The following is a 25,866-nucleotide window of genomic DNA, read 5'->3' as shown; positions in this document are numbered from 1 at the left end:
GGGCACATACAACATAAACTGTTTGTTCAACGTTAGATCGTTGTTAACGTTACCAAGGTCAAGCACAATACAGCATAAACCTATTCCTGATAGATTTATGAGTCTATTCTGCACTGTTTAGGATCCCTCTGGTTACATCCTGAATTAAATTGTTCACTCAGCAACTGTTGGCTTCCTGGGTAGTAAAAGAGTACATGGCGCACATACTTATTTGAATGCTAAAAAATCCTGACGGATGCCACGATTTGAAGATCAAATATCCACTTTACCTCTAGGTGAAATGCCAGTATAAACATTACCACTATTAGCCACCATGTATATTGGGGAAGGGGGGAAGGGTTTAAATGGTCTCCCAGACAATCTGCCTAAATCTGATCGTGGATACTGGGGATGTGTATAAATATGCATATGTTTTGCCACTGTGTGCATGGGAACATACATCCCCATGTAATATGTGTGACTATATATAATACACACACAGAGAGTCCCTATTACCTACGCAGGATGCATTTGTACAATAGCTCAGACGTTTGCATTTGTATCCCGCGTGCTGCAGATGCCAAGCTGTGCGAGACGGCGGCTCCCCACATATGTGCAAGCAGCGCTCGATGCGTGTTACAAAGGAGACCTGCCCGCAGCAGCTGTGCCCTGAGCGAGCCATGCCCGCCGGAGGGGCGCGGGCTCCGCCGCAGGTTTGTGTGCAGAGAAGGGGCCTCGCGTCTTTTCTTCTCCTCCGGCTGTCAGTGATGTCATGCGGAGGCAGCCGCCGCGGCGGGGGGAGGAGGCGCTGCAGGTTCATGTGTATGTAATGAAAAGGCAGTTGACAAGCTGCCAAAACGCACGAGAGAGAGAGAAACTGGACCCACTGGATTTCGCAAAGCGAGTCGTCATCTGCAGCAGCTCCATGGCGAGGGAGGAGGGAGCGGCGGCCCCGGCCTCTGCTGCTTCAATGTGAACCCCCAAGCCAGGGGTGGGGGATCCTAGGGGGGGCACAGGCCAAATACAGCCTCCTGCGGCGCGCGATTGCTTCCCCCCTCGCCGGGATTTACCCTCCGCGCGGCAGCGGCAGCGGCCATGAACTCCGCGGAGCAGACCGTTACATGGCTGATCACCCTGGGCGTGCTGGAGTCGCCCAAAAAGACCATCTCGGACCCCGAGGGGTTTTTGCAATCGTCTCTGAAAGACGGGGTGGTGCTGTGCCGGCTGCTGGACCGCCTGCTCCCGGGCACCATAGATAAAGTAAGTGCATGTTCCTCTGCCCCTGAATCCCACCCTACCCAGCCAGCCAGCCAGCCTTGGCGTGTGTTTGCACCAGAGAAGGAACACACACACCCCATCCCCCTGCAGCATGCACAGTCCCACAGGATCTAGGCTCACGCAGCTCAGAATGCACCGGGTGCTGAATAATGCATCCACCCTGCAGGGTGTCAGATGCACCCCGGCTCCCGAGGCAGCTGAGCCGGTGACTGCAAAAGCCCAATGTGCAGAACGAGCCTGTGACACTAACGTCGCCTGCTCTGTGGGGAGGAAAGGGGCGCCCGGGTGGGGCAAAGCTTAAGCGCCCCAGCCGAGAGAGCGCGGTGCTTGCTGCACGCAGCCACATGGGCTGATGAACCCGAGAAGACACGTCCCCGGCCTGATTCCCCTGTCGGGGAGCGAACCGAGCCGGGATTAGATTCACGCGCTTTCCTTTGTGCAAAGATCCCCCCTTACCCCACCCTTGAAAGCCCGGGCAGCGGTAAAGGAAACGGGCGGCCTGTGCCCTCTGCATGCGGCCGCCTCCCCCAGCCCGCCGCACGGCAACCTCCTCCAGCGGGGAGCGCTGCGAAGGCGCCATTGCCTGGGGCTGGGGGCAGAGGAGGGGGGCGCAGGCAAGGCTGGACTCTAGTAGGTCACGTTTAAAGGGACAGGAGCCTGGAGCGGGCTAGTCCAGAGCAGTGGAATCACCCCTCCCCGTGCGAGGGAGAAGAGATTCTGCCCAGTGGATAGGAATGAGGTTATTTTTTGTGGCTGTAATGTGTTAGCCTCAGTCCTGGTGTATTAAAATGGCCAGATAAAAACAAGTTCCCAATCAGACATTGTCCTGCGGGAACCACGTGACATGAGTTTATTTAGGAAAATGCTAAAGAAGATATATTAAATATACACTATGGTCATTATTGGTTATGAAGTACTGGCAGTGTGCTAGGCGCTGTGAAGACAGAGTCCTTGTCCTGTGTAATTTACAGTCAGAAGCCCCGATTTCCTTCCTGTGGGTGCACCTGAATGGAGCCCCAGTGGTTCTGTGCAGGCACAGAGATCCACCCGATTGCAGGATTGGGGCCTAAGTAGAGGTAAACATAATAAGCAGGGAGAGTGGATGAGGCAAGAAGTGTGCTCAAATGGTGAGCTGAGTTAGTACATAGGTTTTTGGGGGTTTTGAGTTTCACAATTTTTGTGAGATTATTTTATAGGAGAGAAAATGCCTCTCAGTATTAAAATCCTAGCTGTATGCGAAGGAGAAATGTATACAGGATCAGATGTATCCATTTCAATCTTCCTTTAGGACATTCCAAAACCAGTCCATATAATGTCTGGAATACAAAAAGTGTTTCAAACAGCACAGGATGCACTGTGACCCAGTCTCAGTAAACATTAGAGGAATGTTTTTAAATACTAGAAATAGTTTTCAAGAGGACTGTTTGTTTTTGTATTGTTTGGGCCTTTTATTGTTTACCTATCACTCAGAAGATCCTACTTTGTTCAAAGTGACATAAAAATGGCATTACAGTTTTATTTTGCATTGTGTGACAAATATAAATATATGGTGTGAAATAACTTCCATGCACACTTATATACAATAATTCCTCTAGTATTCCAAATAGAGAGGATTTATTCCATGCCCAAAAGAGGCTACAGTACTTGGAATGTTCAGATTGAAACATCGGGGCTTTATTTACCAATTTTTCTTCAGAATATTAGAGGAATTATTGTTTGTATGGACACTGTGCTACATATATTATTTTTTCTACAGAGCACATATGCAGACTTTGATATATATATATATATGTATATCTCAGCACTTAAGTTCAAACTTTGCCTTTATACCATACAAGATACCGAGGAAAAGAATGTTGAAGAGCGTTTGGTGGGCCAATGGGAAACCCCTGTTTTTTAAAATATAGTATGATAAATGAGGCAGAATGGTCTAGTAGTCAAGGCACTGAACTAAAATAGAAGATATCTGGGTTCAATTCTTGTCTCTATTACAGACTACCATTACTCTTTATTGGCATTGTCATTGCAGTGGTGCCCAGGGGCCACCAATCAGGAATTAGGTCCCATTGTGCTAGGCACTGTACGAACACATAACCAAAAAAAAAAAAATTTAGTCCCTGACCCAAAGAATATGCAATCTAACGATGAGACATGGCAACAAGGGGAAGTGACATACAGAGGGCTGAAGCACAAAATATCAATGAGATGCATATGAGCAATGTGATAAGCAATGGTCACAGCACATCAGCGAGCTAATCGCTGTGTGCCTCAGTTGCCCATCTGTAAAATGGAGGGGATAGTACTTCCTTTCTCCCACCCTGTATCTTGTCTGTGTAGGATCCAGTGCTGCAGAGATTCACCCCTGGTTTAATTTTCCACACTGTGCGTAATCCCAGAGTAAGTCTTTGCTGGGTCAAAGCTTTAGATTCCTTGGTGCAGGGACAATCTCTTACTATATGTATGTACAGAACCTCGCAAAATGGGGCCCTGAATTTAACTGGGGCCATTAGATGATACTGTAATATAAATAATAATAATTAAAAAAGTGGAATGGAAGAGAGCATGAGAACAGTATCTTCAGAGAGTGCATGAATTCTACACGAGTGCTAAGGAATTGGGGATTGAATTGTTCATGCAAATGATGGACTATCTGCCATTTTTATACCAGGTGCCAGAGTAACTAGAACCAGCAAAGTCACACAACTTTTCAGACAGGATGAAACTCACTCACCCATGGAGGGTCCATTCAAGGCTCACCCTGACACTTAAGCTCTGTAGTAGGGTTGTGCAGTAAGGCACAGTACTTGGTCCACTGCATAGAGGGCCATTCACATTCCCTGTGTGCTGAACTTGCTGTGACTAGGTCTCTGTTAAGGGGACTCAGGAAGAGCCTATTGGACCCACACTTTGACAGATCTAGTGGCTTGGAGCCACTGTCCAGGGCAGTAGTTTTCAACCTGTGGTCCGCGAACCATGGGGGGTCCAGAGACTATGTCGAAGATTTCCACAGGGGTCCGCACCTCCATTCAAAAAATGTTAGGGGTATGCAAATGAAAAGTTGAAAACCACTGGTCTAGGGGGTTGTACAGCAGTTGCAAACACTGTTTCAGTTCATTGACTAGAATAGCTACCATACAGGAGCTGTGGTTTTCTCATTTTGGGTGTGTGTGTGGATTGTATCCCCCTAATCCTCAGATACTTTCCTGAATAAATTCCATTAATTTATTCATTATAGGGGAAGGGATGACTTTCATTCAAACTGCACTTGCATATCCAAAAAACTACACTCAAAAAACTTTGCTAATGCTCCATGTCAGCATTTTAAAGATTCTGTTTAAATTACGAACACATATCACACATTGCTAGCAATAGGAGTTTTGGTGCACAAGAAATGTAGGATTGGCTCCATTTTCTCTAATTCTCATTTTGTTTCTCTGTTACTAGAACCATCTGCATGAAAACAGAATAGTTGTTTTTAAGAGTTCATGTTCTCCTAGTGTTATCATTCTGTTTGCAACATTGTTACTACTACCAAGAGTAATTAATATAACTCGAGACACATGCAGAGTTCTTTTCAAATCTGGGCCTTGGTACTTTACTCCTTGGCACCCAAAAGCCTACTGACTTAAATGGGCATTTTGGAGGCCCAAGAAATGTAGGATTGGGCCCATAAACTAAGGCCTTGTCTACACTACAGAGTTTTGTTAACAAAAGTAAGCTTTCATTGACAAAACAGTGGAGGTGTACACACTACAATGCTCCTTCCACTGACAAAACCCTCCTGCTTTGCCGACAAAATAAAACCACCTTAATGAGAGACATAAAGCTTTTTGTGGCAAATTATATTGACAAAGGTTCAGTGTAGACACTGAGCTTGGTTATGTTGCTATAAATGGCCTCCTGGAGTTGTCCCATAATGTCCATCCTGACCACTCTGGGCAGCAGTTCAAACTCCGCTGCCCTGCACCCAGGTACACAGGCATCCACCCCTCCCCCTTTGAAGACCAGGGGATTTTTGAAATTTCACTTCCTGTTTGGTTGGCACGGACAGTTCACATCACATCTTCCCAGCTGATCATGGCTGCTCCCCACAGCAAACGCTGTCCCGCTTGGAGCACACCTGAGTTGTTAGATCTGCTAGCGCTGTGGGGAGAAGAGGCTGTGCAGTCCCAGCTCCACTTTAGCTGTCGGAACTTTGATACATACAGTCAGATTTCTTGTGGCATGTTGGATAAGAGCTACAACTGGGACACACATTAATGTCGTGCAAAGGTACAGGAGCTGAGGCAGGCGTACCAATCGGCAAGGGAGTCAAACCGTCACTTCGGTGCTGGGCCAAAGATCTGCTGCTTCTATAAGGAATGGGTGCCATCCTTGGTGGCCACCCCATCTCCACCACCAAGAGCCCTGTGGATAGTTTGGTGGGGCTGGAGACAGTGGACTCAACTCCGATGAGGAAGTGGTGGACGAGGAGGTCAAGTTGGAGGATGATGTGGAGCACCTGGCAGTGTCATCCAGTGGGGCGGCGAGTCAGGAACTCTTTTCCACTCTGGAGGGGTCTAGCCAGTTCCAGCAGTCTGTCTCTGGCGTGCATGATGCAGGAGAGGGGAGATCTGGTAAGTGATCTTTTTGAGTTGTTGCTGCTTGGTTATATGAAGCAGAGCTGTCCTTTGCTTTATTATATGCTAGAAATGGGTGACGGGATAGAAATGTACAAGACTAGCTGTGTTGGCACGTGCCTCACGTTCCCCTGGGCAGCTTTGCAGTGCGGTGGAACAGTGTATTAATGCACACTGAGATTTCACGGGAATCCTTCAGAGAGATCTCTAGGAAGCTTCCCTGGAGGTACTTGCCAATCCTCTGTTGAAGGTTCCTTGGCATAGCTGCTTTGTTCCTTCCCCCATTGTAGGAAATTTTCCTGTGCCAGTCAGTAATCACTTGTATAGTAACCAAAGTGGCACACAGGCGAGAAGCATAGGGACCTGGTCTGAAGCCACACTCATGCAAGAGATGCACCCTTGCATCCTTCCTTACCCTCAGGAATGAGATATCGTCTTCTATGACCGCTGCCTGTGGTAAATGGTGGCAGAATTTACAATATTGGCCCTAGTCACCTGCAGTGATCCCCTTAAAAAAACAAGACCCTTTGCCCCATCTTGAGCGCCCGCCCCCACTGACCCGGGCTGAACTCACCATATTTAAGGTGTTCACCGAGCTGTGTGCTTGCCAAAAGAGACAGTGAGAAACTGATTCGTATTTTTATAAGGTGCATTTTACTCTAATGAGTTGATGCCGTGCGTGCACTAAAATTCATGCTTCTGTTTATTGTTTCTTGTGCTTCTGCAGATGTGGACTTCAGTGGAACCCTCTACACACTGGCAGAGCACCTCTGCTAGATAAGAAAGCAACCAAGGAGGTGCAAGGAGTACCTCTTTTGAGAGGTGTTCCAATCCTCAGAGGCCAAAGAACAAGAACGCAGGTTGTGGAGAGAGAGTTTAAAGGAAAATGATAAAATAGAGAGGCAAGATAGAAAGGAGAGCCAGGAGTGAATTTTAATGGACCAGGAGCAGATGATAAAAGTGATGGAGGAGCAAACAGAGATGTTACAGTCCCTAATCACACTGCAGGCAGAATTCATGCATGCTCGACCCCCCTGCAGGTGATACAGAACTGCTTTCCATGCCCTTCCCAAACTCCTCCCACACATTCCTTGCAACTTCCTGGCCCATCTTTGTACCTGGTCACTCCACCTCTTCGGACTGCTTCCAAAATGGTATCGGGACTTACACACAGCTATGAAAGCCTACACTGCCCTTCATTGTTATCTCCCTTCCCACCAAACTTTTGTGTGTATTGTTTATGGGTATTTAATAAAAACAAACTCGCTGAACGATAACCAATCTTTATTTGTCTCCAAAACACGGTGGTTGTTGCTGGAATGAATACACAGTGGCAATTTAATAATTTGCTGAGTAAAAATCCCAGTCAGGAATCATCAAAATTTTAATGCAAGGTGGCAAGTTAACAGAGCATGGCAGGAGTGCTGTATGGAATGACTTATTACTGGAGCTGATTGTCAGAATGGTGCTTCAAAAGCTCCCTGATTCAGATAGACCCCTCTTGTGTCCCTCTAATAGGCCTGATATCTGGCTGCTCAAAATTAGCCACAAGGTGATCCACCTCTGTGCTCTACCTGGGAGGAAACTTCTACCCCTTAGCTTCACAAGTATCATGGAACACACAGCAGGCTGCTTTGACCCATGAGAATATTTTCCTCATTTAGGTCTAATCTGCCATAAAGGCAGCGCTAGCATGCTTTTAATCTGCCAAAGGCACATTCTATGGTCATTCTGCACCTGCTCAGCCTATTGTTGAAGCACTCCTTGCTGCTGTCTAGGCTTCCTGTGTAAGGCTTCATGAGCCACTGGAGTAAGGAGTAGGCTGGGTACCCCAGGATCACCATGGGCATTTCAATATCCCCACTGGAATCATCTGGTCTGGAAAGAAAGTCCCTGCTTCCTGTACAGGCCAGTGTTCCTGAAGATGCATGCATTATGCACCTTCCCTGACCACCCCACGTTGATGTCAGTGAAACGCCCACGATGATGAACAAGCGCCTGTAACACTATAGAGAAGTACCCATTCCTATTGATGTACTCCGTCGCAAGGTGGTCTGGTGTCAAAATTGGAATGTATGTGCCATCTGTTGCCCCTCTGCAGTTGGTGGAAACCCATTTCTGCAAAGCCATCCACTATTTCATGCAAATTGCCAAGAGCCAGGGTCCTTCATAGCAGGATGTAATTAATGGCCCTTCACACTTGCCTTAATGCAGCCCCAGCGGTGGACTACCCAACTCCAAACTGATTTGTGATCGACCAGTAGCAGTCTGGAGTTGCCAGCTTCCCCCAGTGATCGCCACACGCTTCTCCACCAAGAAGGCAGCTCTCATTTTGGTTTCCTTACACTGCAGTGCAAGGGCGAGCACAGCACACAGTTCCAGGAAGATGGATTTCTGCATCTGAAAGTTCTTCAGCCACTGCTCGTCATCCCAGACCTGCCTAATGATGCGATCCCACCACTCAGTGCTTGTTTCCTGAGCCCAAAAGTGATGGTCCACTGTGTGCAGCTTCTCCGTGAATGCCAAAAGTAATCTGGTGTTGTTTCTTTCCATGGCACACAGCAGGTCAAGCAGATTTGGTCCTCATGATATACTGCAGGACCAACTGTGATGTTTTCATAACAGGGACTACAATAGTAGAGAGCAGTGCAGGATCCATCCTTTTAGAAAGAGAAGGTGGGCGCACAGTAAACCGGAGCTGTTGAAAAATGCTGTGAAACACAGTCAGAAGCCCAGGGAATCATGGGATGGAAAAAAACTGCATCATAGGACATTGAGCCCTCACCCATGATGCATTGCAATCCATTCTTCCTTCCCACAGCTCCTAGCTACAGAAGGTGGTGAGTAGCGCAGTGGGATAAATACCCACAGTGCACTGCTCTCTCTGTCAGTGCTAGAGCACCAATTGTGGGCATGCTCTGTTGACAGAATAAGCGTTGCGTGAACATGCACAAATGATATAATTATACCGGTTTTTGATTGTCAGCTTAACTCGCATTAACAAAATTCTATTGTGGAGACAAGGCCTACGACTCTTTCACTTCCCCAAAGAGTTAGGATTGTGACTCACTAGGCATAAACAATATGAACAGACCTCATTTTCATGCAAATACCCCAAGTAATTAAAAACAGATGGGACATACAGAAAATACATGACAGATCAGCAGGAGAGGATCTAAATAGAATGTTTGTCAATCAGCTGCTTTTTAGAAAATGCTGTTAGAAAATAGTATGTGTTTAGAAGACATCTGTCTGGGGAGAGGGATTGAGGAGGAAATTACATATAACAGTATTAATACTTTTTAATGCCCTGCTTTTAAGGCCTTTGGGCACCATAATAAAAATTAGTGAAAACAGAAGTATAATAAACAAAGGCAGTGTGCCCATTAAAAGGCAAAAATCTCAAAGAACAGGTTTGTCTTAAGCAGAGAAATAAGTCAATGGATTTTGATACTAGATGGCCTGACCTTTTTGTCTACAGTAAATACACTACCTCATACACAGAATAATAAGGAGAGGTTCCTTTCAGAAAGCTGTAGTTAAATTATTTTCACATTAAAACTGTATTCGCTCTTCAATACAAGAAGATTCTAAACTTACTAGATTTCAAGATGTGTAAAATGAAAAAAATTAGGAAAGCATTGTTACTGTAGATGGTGTCTCTTATTTTTAGGCAGTCATGTGAGATCATATTACTCTCTGCATTTCAGAATAAAACACGTTAATGCTGAACAGAAATTTTAGCATGCTGGTTCTGCTGAAAACTTTGACTTGAATATGAGAAATGAACGAAAGAAAAAACAGTTCTTAAAAGAAAATTGTTACAAGCTTTTTAGAGCACATATGTTTATATTGGGGAGCTGTTCTCTTTTAAAGAGTAGGGACCTTATCGCATGTATCACCATCAACGTTAGAAATTGTTTGACTGAAAAGCCATGGCTTCAAATTACAGCATTTCAACCACGTGTTTTAAATTAGAATTACGATGAGAGTGGGACGGAGGAACTATTCATAAAAGTTGCAGTGGAGATGCCTTTCATTATAGGAAACATTTTCTAAATAAGTTGCTCTATCTTAGACCAGCTGACCCACGTTTGATACTGTATATAGGGATTAAAACTAGAGTGGGAACCTTCCTTGTCATTTCAGAGTAGCAGCCATGTTAGTCTGTATCCGCAAAAAGAACAGGAGTACTTGTGGCACCTTAGAGACTTAGGTGCCACAAGTACTCCTGTTTTTTTTTCCTTGACATACTCCACTAAGTTGTGTTGTACTTTTGCTTGTAGTTTGATGTCCCTATTTATAAAGAGCATTATTCTAAAGAGACTCTTATTCAGCTAACTGCCATGTTGAGGAAAAGACGTAGGGATTTCTCATTGTGATCTGGCACCTTTATTGTGCTCCTCCACAACTAACAGAATCATCCAAAGCACAGGACTTGGTGTTGATGGGGGACTTCAACTACCCAAACATCTGTTGGGAAAATAATACAGAAGGGCACAACTTATCCAACAAGTTCTTGGAACACATTGGAGACAACTTTTTATTACAAAAGGTAGAGAGGCTGTTCTAGATTTGATTCTGACAAATAGAGAGGAATTGGTTGAGAATTTGAAGGTGCAAGGCAACTTGTGTGAAAATGATCTTGAAATGCTAAGTTCATAATTCTAAGGAATGGAAGGAGGGAAAACAGCAGAATAAAGACAAAAGACTTCAGGAAGGAAGGCTTTAGCAAATTCAGAGAATTGGTCATTGAGAGCCCATGAAGCAAGTCTAAGGGAAAAAAGAGTTCAGAAGAGTTGACTTTTTTTAAAGAAACATTAAGGGTACAAGAGCAAACTATCCCAGTGCATAGGAAAGATAGAAAGTATGGCAAGAGACCACCCCGGCTTAACCAGGAGTTCTTCAGCAAACTTTGAAACTCAAAATGTCATGCAAAAAAGTGGAAACTAGGTCAAATTTCAAAGGATGAGTATTAAAAAACCCCAACACCAAAAGCATGTAGGGGCAAAATTTAAAAAGGCCAAAGTACAAAACATGATTAAACTAGTTAGGGACATAAAGGGTAACAAGAAATATTTTACAAATACATTAGAAGCAAGAGGAAGACCAAGACAGAGTAGGGCCATTACTCAACGAGGAGGGAAAGACAATAATAGAAAACACAGCAATGGCCGAAGTGTTAAATTCCTTTTTTGTTTCAGTTTTCATCAAAAAGGTTGGCAGTGATAGGAAAACTAACATAGTGAACATCAATATAAATGGGGTAGGATATGAAGCAAAAATAGGGAAAGAACAAGTTAAGAATTACTTAGACAAATTAGATATCTTCAAGTTGCCAGGGCCTGAAGAAATATATCCTAGAATAGTTAAGGAATTGGCTGAAGAGGCGATCTCTGAGCCATTAGCGAGGATCTCTGAGAACTCGTGGAGGACAGGGGAGACCACAAAGGACTGGAAGAGGGCAAATACAGTACCCTACCTATAAAAAAGGGAATAAGGACAACCCAGGGTATTATAGACCAGTCTAACTTTGGTATCCGGAAAGATAAAAGAGCAAATAAACAATCAAATTTGTAATCATCTAGAAGATAATAAATTGATAAATAACAGTCAACATGGATTTGTCAAGAAGAAATCTTGTGAAACCAACCTAATATCCTTCATTGACAGGGTAAAGAAGACAGTGAGAAGCCGTGGATGTGGTATATCTCTACTTTAGTAAGGCTTTTGAGACTGTCTCACATAAGCCAGCTAGAGAAATATAGTCTAGACGAGCCTACTATAAGGTAGATGCACAACTGATTTGAAAATTGTACTCAGAGAGTAGTTATTATCAATGGTTCACAGTCACGCTTGAAGGGTATATTGAGTAGAATCCCTCAGGGATATGTCTTGTGTCTGGATGTTGGCATAGAGAATACACTTACAAAGTCTGTGGACATTACCAAGCTGGGAGTGTTTACAAGCATTTGGAGGACAGGATTAGAATTCAAAATGATCTTGACAAGCTGGAGAAATGGTCTGAAATAAATAGGATGAAATTCAGTAAGGACAAACACAAAGTACTTTACTTGGGAAGGAAAGTAAATTGCACAAATACAGAATAGGAAATGACTGTTTAGGAAGGAGTGCTGCAGAAAAAGGTCTGGGCGGTATAGTGGATAACAAATTAAATATGAGCCAATGATGTAGTACTGTTGCAAAGAAAAAGTGAACATAATTTTGATTTGTATTAGTGTTGTAATAAAGACATGGGAGGTAATACTTCCATTCTACTCAGCACTGATAAGACCTCACCTGCAGTACTGTGTCCTGTTTTGGGCACCACACTTTGAAAAAGATGTGGATAAACTGGAGAAAGTCCAGAGGAGAGTAACAAAAATGATTAAAGGTCTAGAAAACATGACATATGAGGAAAGGTTGAAAAAATTGGGTTTGTTTAGCGTGGAGAAGAGATGACTGAGATGGGGACATGAAAACAGTCTTCGAGTACATAAACATTTGTTATAATAAGAAGAAAGCAATAAATTGTTCTCTATATCTACCGAGGACAGGACAAGAAATAACGGTCTTAAATTGCAGCAAGGGAGATTTAGGTTAGACATTAAGAAAAACTTCCTAACTGCAAAGGTAATTGATCACTGGTACAAATTACCTAGGGAAGTTGTGGAATCTCTGTCACTGGAGGATTTTAAGAACAGGTTAGACAAACACCTGTCAGGGATGGTCTAGATCAGGGGCAGGCAACCTATGGCATAAGTGCCGAAGGCGGCACGCGAGTTGATTTTCAGTGGCATTCACACTGCCCAGGAACTGGTCACTGGTCCAGGGGGCTCTGCATTTTAATTTAATTTTAAATGAAGCTTCTTAAACATTTAAAAAAACCTTATTTACTTTACATACAAGTGTTTCATTATATATTATAGACATATATATAATGGGCAGAGGGATAGCTCAGTGGTTTGAGCATTGGCCTGTTAAACTTAGGGTTATGAGCTCAATCCTTGAGGGAGCTCCTTAGGGATCTAGGGCAAAAATCAGTAGCTGGTCCTACTAGTGAAGGCAGGGGGCTGGACTCAATAACATTTCAGGATCCCTTCCAGTTCTATGAGATATAGGCATATCTCCATATATATTTTATTTTTTTAAAGAGACCTTCTAAAAACATTAAAATGTATTACTGGCATGCAAAACCTTAAATTAGAGTGAATAAATGAAGACTCGGCACAGCACTTCTGAAAGGTTGCCGACCCCTGGTCTAGATAATATTTAGTTCTGTCTCAGTGAAGGGGACTGGACTAGATGACCTGTCGAGGTCCCCTCTAGACCTACATTTCTGTGATTCTGTGTAATGGGGTTTCACAGGTGGGATGGCTCTTTGAAGCCCTCTGAATAGGAGGCATGCTGGGGAGAGAAGGGGTATGGCTGAAGCCTAGCAGGCTTTGGCTGTTATCTGTGGATCAGACCCTAGTGAGTTCCTGAAGTTGAGTGTAAGTTATAGCAACCCTGAAGCTGCTCTGATTTATGTAGGAGGCAGGACCAGAATACAGGAGTGCAATGCTGACTTAAAGCCACTTTGCCACTTTCCCCTTCTGTTCCTGCATCAAGGAAGAAGTATGGTGGTGGGAAGAGCAGAGTCTGGTTTAGGAAGAATAGAGAGCCACTTTTTTGCTGGTTGAGACTCGAGGGAAATTTATACTCATAAGAATTTATTTTCTACATGGGAAAGCTCGGACACCAAAGTAAAATTAATCTGGTTATTTAAAGGGATAATATCAGGATTGAGGGGGCAAATACATTTGAGTTCTCTTAATCCCTTTAGGAGTGAGGTCTCTGGCCTAAATAAATGTCTTGAGTTTTAATTTTGGAACAAAAATAATTTAATTTGCTAATGACCCACAGAAAACAAATGCAGCGCTGGATGTACATTGAATAGGAGCACAAACATTTATGCACAATCACTTCCCACAAAGGGAGCCCAAGCATTCATGCGCACCTGCTTTCCCTTAACTGTTCTGCTTGCAGGCAGCTACGGTGATTGGCAAAATGAGAACGATGTTTGAAACCGGTAACGATCATTTGTCTCTGACTTCACACTGAATTCTTGGGGCCACATTTTTCTATCAGTTATGCAAGTCTGAAGACAGAGTCTAGTGTTTTGAGGCTTTGGGAGGAAGAAAGAGAAGGTGGTTAGGAATCAGAAGAGAATGGCATTTGGAGGTGTACTGAGTTAGAAAGCAATGGCATTTTTGGTGGGGAAGCCTGGCAGCGTTGAACATAGTGTGCATTTATAGTGCTAGCTGAGAGCAGATTGTGGGGGCACAGACAGTGAAGCAGGTTGGTCCCTGTGACATCAATCGGGGAATCAGAGTATCCCCACCTGAGGGCTGTACCATGCAGATTAGCACCAAAAGGATGTTCTGTTCCCCCCTGTTGAAATCCAGAGAGAAACAGTTTGCAGGCCCTCATCACAGTAGTTGAGAGACATAGCAGGGCTGGACCTAGGGGACAGGAGACATGTTTGTGTATTTATGCACATATGGTCTCTCTCCTGGCAATAGTCCCTTACTTACTAGCCTCCCAAGGAGGTTATCTGTGCTTCTGGCAGGAATAATGTGCACCAGGATTCCCTGTGCAGATTAGCTCTGCTTTTGCTATATTTTGAGGGCTGGTTACCAATTTCCCTGCATTGGCCAGAATGTGGCCCACATAATTTACTCAGAGAACGTATTTTATTGCCTGTGTTTTACAGCTGCTCCAAAGGCTAACAAAAATGACAGCTTGGTGCTGTTAAGGATTCATTCATAACACATTTAAGGCCCCTTTGTCCCCTTCATCCCTGCTGCTAGAGGGGATGAGACTCTAGCAGACACAGATAGAGGGGTGGTACATTGCCATTTCCACAGTGACTCGTCCCCATGGTTCCCCGGACTTAGGCAACTGTGCCGTCAGCCAAGGAAGCACTGTATGTGTGCCAGAGAAGAAGGGAGCTTTGGTGGCTCTTCTTTGAAAAATGGGTCTTGTCAAGAAGGGTGGGTGTGGCTCTTGGGTAACATCAGGGCTGCTGAGGACTGAGGAGTCATGGAGAAACCCACCTCCCCAAACAATGAAAATACTGAGTGAGGAAAATACTTTTGTGACAAATACCCCTTAGGTGCTCCAGCCCTGGAACACCACAGAAAAAAAATTAGTGGGTGCTTTGCACCCACCAGTAGCCAGCTTCCCCTCCCCATCACCAGCACCTCCCATCTGCTGCCGGACCTGCTGATCAACTCCTCCCCTGCCATACCCAGCGCCTCCGCTTGGCTGCGATCAGCTGTTCCACGGCATGCAGGAGATGCTGGGTGGGGAGGAGCAGGAACAGGGCACGCTCTGGGAAAGGGGTGGAACTGGGTGGGAGCAGGAGAAGGCAGAGCAGAGGCGGTGCCTTGGGGGAAGGGGTAGAGTGGGGGTGGGACTGGAGGTTGAGCACCCCCAGGGAAAGGAGGAAGTTGTTGCCTGTGCTGTGAGACAAATTATTTTATTGGTATTGTTCTCATTCATATTGCTTCCCTGGACCCTGGTTGCCACAGGGCTTTCCAGACAGGCCTGGTTCAGCCGTTTCCTCTCCCTGCCAGGAGGGCAGATGGGATCCTCTCTCCTTAGCTCTTGGGTTCTCAGTTGCCCCAGTGTTACCCAGCTCAAACTCAGAACATCCTCCATCTGTGGGAGGAAAGGAGGGAGCTTTGAGCCAGTATCAGCTACCTGCCTCCCTAAACCAGCCTACAGTCCTGACTCCTTGACTCATTGGCGGTGTGCAGATGCCAGACGTTCAAAAATCAAGCTAAAGAACTCATGAGAATGACTTAAAATTGAGATTTTCAAAAATAATACAGTTTGGGTTCTTTTTATTTACTTTCTGGCTTTTGAGCCTGTTGGGGTCACATTTTTCAAGCTTTCCTCCAAAAAATGACTTTTTCAAAAAATTAAAGTTGAGATTTTCATGCAGCCACTTGGTTCTGAAGCAGAGGCTTTAAGAAAAACACAAAATATCACGAGGCTTGTGATAAAATCATGAGAGTTGGCAACCAGTTAGAAATGGACTCCAGCTGGCACCCTTGGGAGCTCTGTTCCCTAGCTCCTGGTCAAATTTGGCAATTCTGGCCTCACTAACAAGATCCAAGCTTGGCTCCATGGAACAGTGTATAGTTCCCTCCAGACCTTGTTGGAGAAGTACAGTGGTGGTTCCAGTGCCCCATGCTCTTCAGAGCAACCTGTGTGATATGCTGGATCTGTCCTGCTCTGGACAGGCTAATGGCTGCAAAGATTGGAAAGAAATCTCCTTTTCCTCCTGGCTACCCTTTTAAGGCCAGCAGAGTGGGAGCATAGGTTAATAATCCAAATAGCTCTTCCTTTTAAGGAAACGTGGAGACAAAGAGGCAACTGCGGGCAGGCTGGGATATGGAGAAGGAAAACAAAACGTGGGGTGCCTGCCTGCTGCAAAATGGAGAATTCTGCATCCAAAATGTTGAATTTTGCTGCTTCTTTCAAAATTTCAAATTTTGCAGCAAATATCACTGATCAAGAATCACAGAACATACCAGTTATGCTAATCTTATTTTTGACCCCAAAGCCAGAGATATCCACTAACATGTTTGTATAAAATATTTCCATTACAATAAACAGTCCTTACTTTCAAGTTTCTGAGGGGAGGAAATAGGAATTCATTTGAATGGAAGTTATGTCGCAAAGTAACAATGAGGCAGTAAATACAACCTACAAGGTGTTAAAATAATGATGGGGGAAACTGGCAGGGCCCCTATATTTATGTTGTGTAACACTTTACATCATAGAGGGGTCTTATTACCTTTTCTTTTAGAAGTTCTCACATCTTCAGTGTTTGCCGTAGACCTTTGATCATAGAATATCAGGGTTGGAAGGGACCTCGGGAGGTCATCTAGTCCAACCCCCTGCTCAAAGCAGGACCAATCCCCAACTAAATCATCCCAGCCAGGGCTTTATCAAGCCTGACCTTAAAAACCGCTAAGGAAGGAGATTCCACCACCTCCCTAGGTAACCCAGTGCTTCACCACCCTCCTAGTGAAAAAGTTTTTCCTAATTTCCAACCTAAACCTCCCCCACTGCAACTTGAGACCATTACTCCTTGTTCTGTCAGCACGTACAACTGAGAACAGTCTAGATCCATCCTCTTTGGAACCCCCTTTCATGTAGTTGAAAGCAGCTATCAAATCCCCCCTCATTCTTCTCTTCTGCAGACTAAATAATCCCAGTTCACGCAGCCTCTCCTCATAAATCATGTGCTCCAGCCCCGTAATCATTTTTGTTGCCCTCCACTGGACTCTTTCCAATTTTTCACTGTTCATCAGAGTGAATCGCCCCAGGCTACAGAAGTGCCTTTTCTTTGACCTGTGAAATTCCATTCAGATTTGGCTGAGATATAAAATATTAACAGTTGCCATTTCCCTTCTCTCCTTCCGTTCCTCAGGAAAATGTTGTCAGCCTGCCTAAATCATTGAACATTCTGAGGCTGGGCTCATGCCATCACAAAAGCAGCAGTACACACTGTAGAGAGAATAACAGAGTGCTCCTAGTGGAAGGAGAGGTGCAGGCAGGGAAGATAACTAGGCTGGGCTTTCCTGCTCAATAAACCCCAATGCCTAGGTCATGGCTCCAGTGCTCCTCCAGGGAGGCACCACAGGGGGTAGGAGCGCCCTCAACTCCTGGTCTGGGAGAGACAGGCTGGGTTCCTTTCAACCACTCGCTGAAGCAGGAACCCATCAACTTCTCTCCTCACGTGCCAGCTCTGGAAAAATAAACCTTAATCAGCTGGCAGCTAATGTTAGTCCTTGTAGCTCAAGTAGTAGCTGTAATGCTGACAGATGTTATGGTTCAAACCCTGCTGATGATTCAGGGTGAGAGTTTCTGACAGCTGTACAAAATAAAAAATCCATACACTTAGAAAATTACAATGTAAAAGTTATTTAGGCTGCAGAGTCAAACATTTGAAAATTAAGAAATGCAAAGGATAAACGTTGCCAGAACAACCTTAATTTGACTGCCTTGGGTGTAGGCATTAAAATACAGTCATTAATTATACAATCACATACTAATTTTTTCACAGGACTCCTGCCTCAGTACACAGGATGGAACCACAAGGGGGCAGGATTAAAGTTGCATGGGCAACTGTAAATGTTACATTTCCTAACTTTCAAGAGCTTGACTTTGCAACTTAAATAACATTCTTTGAATGTCCTTCTGTGTACTTGAAAACAAGTATGTTATTAGCTAAAGCTGTCATGGAATCTTTAGTTCATTCTGTTGTGTTTAAGGGCTTGAACCAAAGTCCACTAAAGTCAGATGGAGACTTTCCATTGACTGCAGTGGGATTTGGATCAGGCTGTGAAGCAGGTATTGAAACACAGTATTTTACTTAATGCACAGTATATAGTGTTTTTTCTGAATATTGATTAATGTTAGCATGGGTGCAAATTAACAAAGTGAGTTCAAGTTGCTGTGTTAGTCTTAAAGCATAATTTGCTTGCATCAGATTAAATTAAAAGCGGGTCCAATTTCTGTGCAAGCCCCATAGAATCAATCTTTTAAGGCTGGTACAGAAGTGCATTGGAGTTTTTAGTGAAATGGTAGTGTCTATCCCTAATTTACTAATGCTATTATAACTTAGTTTTTCGCTATCTACACTGGCTGTGCTTGAGCCTACGTTTTCAGAGCTTTCCCATACAGAAATGGAAGTATGCAGCACACAGCCATTGCTGCGTGTCTGTTATGCATATTATCTCTACAAACTCTGTGTACACACATGTTCTTATATACTTTCCAGGTCACTTAAAATCAGTACTAAAGAACTATAGCACCACCGATGCAATATAGTTTTATCCATAAGATGTGGTAAGATGCTGCATTTGAAAAGAGAACTAATTGTTAAGTACATTATTTGTAAAAATGAATGAATTAGGCTGGGATTTTTCAAAGGAGCCTAAAGGAGTTTGGTGCCCAATTCTTGTGAAAAGTCAGTGGAAGGTGGGTGCGTAACTATCTTGTACCCCATTGAAAACCCCAACCTACATTTTTAAAAATTAGTTACATATAGAAGGGCTGATTCAAAGCCTATTGAAGTCAATGGAAGTTACAAAATGGAAAGAAAGCACTCTCATTTCAGTGAATGAGACCAGATCTTCAGGTGCTGTATGTTTTTGGACCAGATCTTCAGGTGCTGTATGTTGCTGATTTACAACAGCCGAGGATCTGGCACTTTAACTGTAGCTGCAGATGCTATTATTATTACTATACTGCAAGAGTCTAATTCTTTTCTGAAACCTACCAAGAAGCAGGTGCAGCTTCCTCCTCCCTGGTTGTGGAGAGTGTCTCTCCATCTCAGCTCTATGGAGTGCTCCCTACATGACCCTGTGCAGCAGTCACTGGAGGATTAGGAAAGCCTGGGGGTGCCATGCTGGAGAATCTGCCACTGTGTAGATTCATAAGCACTGATCCCTGCAGAACACGGACACAGGAGCAGGCAGGAGGATAATACAGCTACAAGAGTTCCTGCAGAGCTTACCGTCCCAAACGTTTTTTTGCTGTGCTCCCCTTCCTCATGGGAGTCACATAACAGTCTTTGGCCACAAACTTCCTCCCATCCGGGGAAAAAGGTGGCTTACTAAGGGCAGCAGGCAGCTCATACCCGGGGTGGCAGGCTTCATTTTCAGAAGAGTGAATTAACATGTGTCAGTCTTCACTGCTTTGGATCGTTATCAAGCAGAATCCATCATCAGCATGGAAGCATGTCCTGTGGAATGATGGCCAAATCATGAAAGGGCATATGAGTGTTTGGCATATCTGGCACATAAATACCTTGCAATGCCAGTCACAAAAGTTCCATGCGAATGCCTGTTTTCACTTTTTGGTGACACTGTAAATAAGAAGTGGGCAGAATTATCTCCCTTAAATATAAACAAGCTTGTTTGTTTTAGCGATTGGCTGAACAAGAAGTAGGACTGAGTGGACTTGTAAGCTCTAAAGTTTTACATTGTTTTGTTTTTGAGTGCAGTTATATAACAAAAAAAATCTATATTTGTAAGTTGCACTATCATGATAAAGAGATTGCACTACACTACTTGTATGAGGTGAATTGAAAAACACTGTTTCTTTTGTTAATCATTTTTAGTGTGAATATTTGTAATAAAAAATAATAATATAAAGTAAGTCCTGTACACTTTGTATTCTGTGTTATAATTGAAATCAATATATTTGAAAATGTAGAAAAACATCTAAAATATTTAATAAATTTCAATTGGTATTCTGTCGTTTAACAGTGTGATTAAAACTGTGATTAATCACGATTAATTTTTTTTGTTAATCACGTGAGTTAACTGTGATTAATCGACAGCCTTATAAATAAGCAGTTTGCTCATAAGATAAATAAATGAAATAAGTATATGTCTTACTTGGTTCTTCATAGGTAGAGCAGAAGTAAGAAGTGGGTCTTCAGAAAGATGTTAATTGCAATTTCTAATGTTCGTTCACTAAACTGAGAGTGCTTTCTTTCCATTTTGTAACTATAATGGTCTTCTACACCTATGCCACAGCTTCCCTTACTGTTCTATCTTCCAAATTAAATAATTGTAATGTGTTCAATCTCTTCATGCATGGAAGCTGTACTGTGCCTACTTTGGATATGATCTATCTCTTTTGTGTACTTTTAGATGAGTTTTTTTGTCTGAAGAGCATAAATGGAGATTCACCAAACTGAATGTAATATTCAGTTTAAGGTGAATATGTATCGTTTATATATATCATGTAGTATTATATTACTTACCACATTACTCTCCATCTTTTTCATACTAAACTTTTGTTCACTTCTGGATCAGTGCTGTGCATCTGTCCTCCATAATAATTTCTGAGCGATTAACATTTAATCAGAACCCATTGTATGGTTTAAATTGTCCCTGCTGCACCTGCTACATATTTTATCTTGCACTTATCTCTTTGAATTCCTTTGTGTCGCCCCAATTCCTACTTAAATATTTGTTAGATCCTTGTGGCATTCCTGTCGTTTCTAATTATTACTATTCTCTGTTATTTGTATTACTGTAATTCTTACAAGCCCCACTCAGGGAACAGGGGCCCCATTTGGTAGGTGTTCTACCAACATGTAGTGAAAAGATAGTCCCTTGGTTAATAACAGATGTGAATAATCCAATAGGCAAAAGTGGGGAAGGAGCGGGGGATGTGATAACAGAATTACAAATATGTTTTTTTCTCAGACTAGGTGTGCACAGTATTTATTCTTTATTAAGATAAATAATTTTGGGTCATGAACCTATTTTGCTGTTTCTGTTATGCCTCCTATCTTCTAGATAATTAGCAAATGTAACTGAACAACATCTTTCTTAGTGATTGGTAAGGCAGCCCATTGTTGGCCTCCTTTCACCTTGAGAATTGGCTGTTTATTTCTACTGTTTCCTAACCATGTTTTAAATAATCCATGGACAAGACTACTTCTGAGTGTGAGCGGTAAAGTTTCCAGGTTTCCTATAGCTTCTTGTAAGGGATGCGTTTTGAAATTATATCCACAGTTCTCTGAGTTTATTCCTTGTGTCACACTGTTTCTAAGCCATTTGTTGAAGAAGATTGCAAGGATCTTCACACAATTTTAAGAATTCCCTGAGTAATAACTGGGTGTTGTTGCTTCTATTTTTAGGCTCTTTACTCTTGTCTGTGAATCTCTGATCATTTGCCCAGATGCTTTCATTTCCTGGCAGATGCAAAGGTAGTTTTGTCCATGCAGCTGAGAAAATTGAATCTATGTTTGTGCCATTGATCTGACAAACAGTAAAGCAGGGCTTTGAAATGTCTTCCCTTTTTTGAGAGAAAAGGAACTGCCTTTTTAAAGAATTGCCAGGGTTTTTTAACTGCCTTTCTTCTTTGGAGGGAAGCACAGTTGTCAGCTAGAAAAGTGCATGTTTTTGACAGGGATGAGACATCTGGGCAAGTCTAAAACATTCTGAAAATGCCATATGACCCATGTTTAAACTTCTGGAGGAGGAGGGAATCCTTTGCCATTTTTGCAAAGTCTTGGTTGGCAGTTGTCTACATACTACCATATTTGATGGCATCCTTTTTGAACTCTTTGTTTGTCCTGTTACCAGGTACTGTAGCCACCTAGGAGATAATTTCTGTGACTTCTGGGCCAGCTACACTGGGTTAGAAGCGACAAAGAGTCCTGTAGCACCTTATAGACTAACAGATGTATTGAAGCATAAGCTTTCATGGGTGAATACCCACTTTGTCAGATGTATGTAGTGGAAATTTCCAGAGGCAGGTATAAATATGCAGGCAAGAATCAGGCTGGAGATAACGAGGTTAGTTCATCAGGGAGGATGAGGCCCTCTTCTAGCAGTTGAAGTATGAAAACCAAGGGAGGAGAAACTGGTTTTGTAGTTGGCGAGCCATTCACAGTCTTTGTTTAATCCTGACCTGATGGTGTCAAATTTGCAGATGAACTGGAGCTCAACAGTTTCTCTTTGAAGTCTGGTCCTGAAGTTTTTTTGCTGCAGGATGGCTACCTTCACATCTGCTATTATGTGTCCAGGGAGGTTGAAGTGTTCTCCTACAGGTTTTTGTATGTTACCATTCCTAATATCTGACTTGTGTCCATTTATCCTTTTAAAACTCCTGAATCCTGTTTTTAGCTAGTTGAGAGCCTAGGAATAAGGATTATTGCTTGTTAAAGAGATAATCCTGATTGAGTCACAAGACAGGAATCACTTGATGGACAAGGAATTTGTTTCTTATGAGAGAAACTTGGATTTATAGTGATTTGTTACGTGTCATTCTTATTTTTGCACTTTGCATAGTTTTGGGGGTTCCTTATTATGAAAAGAGATCTTGATAAAATGGAGACAATCTAGAGGAGGATGTAAGAAATGATAAAGGTACGGTGACCATATTTCCCAAAGGGAAAATGGAATACTGTGTGGGGCTAGCCCAAGCCTCTCCTCCTGCTGCACAGGTTTATCCCAAGCCACTTGTCCAAGCCTCCCCTCCCCCATGCAGGGCTGGCCTCAGCTGCTTCCCAAGCCCCACGCAGGGCTGGCCTGAGCCACTTGCCAACTTGGCAAGAGCAAACTGGACAAATACCCACTTTTGCCAAAAAAAGTCAGGATGGCCAGGACTGGGTTTAAAAAAGGGACTGCCCCAGCCAAAACGGAACGTATAGTTACCCTAGATAAAGGGATTAGAAGATACAAACTATGACTAGAGATTAAGAGAATTTAATATGTATACATTTTAGAGAAAAGACCCAGGGGGATATGATCTTGCTATACATACTTGAAAGACAACACAGAGAAGAAAATATTTAAGATTGCACAATACAGAGCATAGACATAGGAGAGAAAAGGGAAAGGTAGACTTTAGGAAACATTTTAACCACGTGTTCATTTAGGTGATGGAATAATTTACTGAGGGAGTTTGAGGCACTGTCGTTAGAGTTGTCCAAAAGTAAATTAAGCAAAACAATTAGGAGGTATAATAAACAGTCCACTAATGCAAGAGGGATGAACTTAATGAACCTTTTCAGGCATTTTCTTCTACAGTTGTTCCCTTTTCCAAAGAATTACTTGCGGGGTTCCTGATCAGTGTGGTGCAGTCCATTATGAAAATGTTCTTGTTTTTAAATTATATTTTTGATTTTCAGTAGGTATAGAACAGGGGTCGGCAACCTTTCAGAGGTGCTGTGCCAAGTCTTCATTTATTCACTCTAATTTAAGGTTTCACGTGCCAGTAATACATTTTAATGTTTTTAGAAGGTCTCCTTCTATAAGTCTATATTATATAACTAAACTATTGTATGTAAAGTAAACAAGGTTTTCAAAATGTTTAAGAAGCGTCATTTAAAATTAAATTAAAATGCTGATCTTATGCTGCCAGCCTGGGGTTCTGTTCACCTAGGCCGGCAGCGGGCTGAGCAGGGCCTGCGGCAGGACCCCAGACCTGGGGGGGTGGGTGGGAGTGGTTTCAGGGGTCAGGTCAGAGGGCTGGGGGAGGGGGTTCAGGGCAGAAGGCTGGGGTGGGGTGGGGGTTCAGGGATCAGGGCAGAAGGCTGGGTGTGTGTGGGGGGGTGCAGGACAGAAGGCTGGGTGTGTGGAGGGTTCAAGGGTCAGGTCAGAGGGCTGGGGATGTGTGTGGGGGGGGTTCAGGGCAGAAGGCTGGGGTGGGGTGGGGGTTCAGGGATCAGGGCAGAGGGCTGGAGGGTGTGGGGGGTGAAGGGCAGAATGCTGAGTGCGTGTGGGGGTCAGGGCAGAGGGCTGGGGGTCATGGGGGGTCAGGGCAGAGGGCTGGGGATGTGTGTGTGGGGGGTTCAGGGCAGAAGGCTGGGGTGGGGTGGGGGTTCAGGGATCAGGGCAGAAGGCTGGGTGTGTGTGGGGGGTGCAGGACAGAAGGCTGGGTGTGTGGAGGGTTCAAGGGTCAGGTCAGAGGGCTGGGGATGTGTGTGGGGGGGGTTCAGGGCAGAAGGCTGGGGTGGGGTGGGGGTTCAGGGATCAGGGCAGAGGGCTGGAGGGTGTGGGGGGTGCAGGGCAGAATGCTGAGTGCGTGTGGGGATCAGGGCAGAGGGCTGGGGGTCATGGGGGGTCAGGGCAGAGGGCTGGAGTGCTTGGCTTGTTGAGATGCTCCCATCCCCGCCCTGAGCAGCTCATGGCAGGAGGCTGGAAGGGATATGCCCTGTTCCACCCCCTTCCCCAAGGCTCCATCCCTACCTCTCTCTGTGTCCTCTACGGAGCTGTGTACACGCTGCTGCTTTTCCCCCGCCTCCTCGCTAGGGCCATCAGCTGATTGGCGCAGGGATGGAGAGGGGGCGGGGCAGGAAAGCACCACGCTGGGGGAAGAAGTGGGGGAGGGGGAAGCTTGGCTGCCACAGAATCAAGCTTCTGCCTCCTGCCCCCGCAGGGGAGAGAAGTGGGCGGGGCGGCTGAGTGGGGCTATGGGCCAGGACCTTGGCAGGCAGCTGCGTGCCACTCAAAATCGGCTCACGTGCCGTGTTTGGCATGCGTGCCGTAGGTTGCCGACCCCTGGTATAGAATATACTCAGTGAATGTAATACAGAAACACTAAAACCTTTGATTGCTGAAAGATAAGCAAACATGAAAGTAACAACATTAAGCAGGCAATCATGTCTAGTAGAGTATTAGCAAAAACAATAGTTTAAGCACATGCCTGAAGTTTTTACAGACCCTGTATTTTAAAGATCTTCAAGGGCTTAGGGCGCTGAAGTTTAGATGCAGAATTCCCTAAAAATTTTATATGTGGTTTAAACCTCAAATCGGCTTGCTTGATGTCACTTGGATCCTGATCTAAAGGTGTTGGCATTGGTTGTTTTTTATCGTCATTCACCAATTGCAGGCCGACTTCACTACAATTTAAACTTTAAATCTGGAAGCTCATTGTGACTAAGTATTTCTAATAATTCAGATTTTCCTGATTCAAGCAAATCATCCATTTTTATTCACTTTTACTTAAATTAGCATAGAGCCCAAAATGTCCTTGGCACTGTACAAAGGCACAGTCCCTGCCTAGAAGAACTTGATGTCAGCATTTCAGGAGTTAAATATTCTAAGGGAAACCTCAAGTCTAATGGAAGAATTATACTTCTGTCTATAGTGCCATAAGCATGCATGACATACACAGATGACTTTTTTTTTTTTAAAAAGTCACCGCCTAAAGTCGTTTATAATCCAAGGGACAATTCTTGTGTGGTGCTGAGCCCTCTCAACTCCCATTTATGTTGCACTTGCATACAATGTTTTTCCTCCTTCCAAATAGAGCTACGTATTCAGGGCTCAGTTCTGCCCAGCCTTACTCAAGCTGAGCAGTATCTTGGTACATTTTCCCACTGAAATCAATAGAATTATTTGTGAAGTAAGGTCCTGGTACTGCGAACATTTAAGCACATTCAGAACTTTACTCATAT

The 25,866-nt window shown here is 43.9% G+C and overlaps 1 protein-coding gene across 5 annotated transcripts in view; it reads left to right on the top strand.

Annotated features, from left to right (window-relative positions):
* The first annotated feature begins 613 nt into the window (after positions 1-613).
* Positions 614-25,866, top strand: part of ARHGEF7 (Rho guanine nucleotide exchange factor 7) — a 228,893-nt gene continuing 203,640 nt past the window's right edge. The window contains exon 1 of one of the 5 annotated variants that reach the window (XM_050948141.1): positions 614-1,239. In XM_050948141.1, the coding sequence (XP_050804098.1) occupies positions 1,075-1,239 (165 nt within the window). In that variant the 5' untranslated portion in view covers positions 614-1,074. The remainder of the gene's footprint in view (positions 1,240-25,866) is intronic. The other 4 variants (XM_050948175.1, XM_050948144.1, XM_050948154.1 and 1 more) reach the window with 4 other exon arrangements.

The sequence above is a fragment of the Gopherus flavomarginatus genome, chromosome 1, assembly GCF_025201925.1.
Source record: "Gopherus flavomarginatus isolate rGopFla2 chromosome 1, rGopFla2.mat.asm, whole genome shotgun sequence".
Taxonomy (NCBI): domain Eukaryota; kingdom Metazoa; phylum Chordata; order Testudines; family Testudinidae; genus Gopherus; species Gopherus flavomarginatus.
This window is presented reverse-complemented; position numbering and strand designations above follow the sequence as displayed.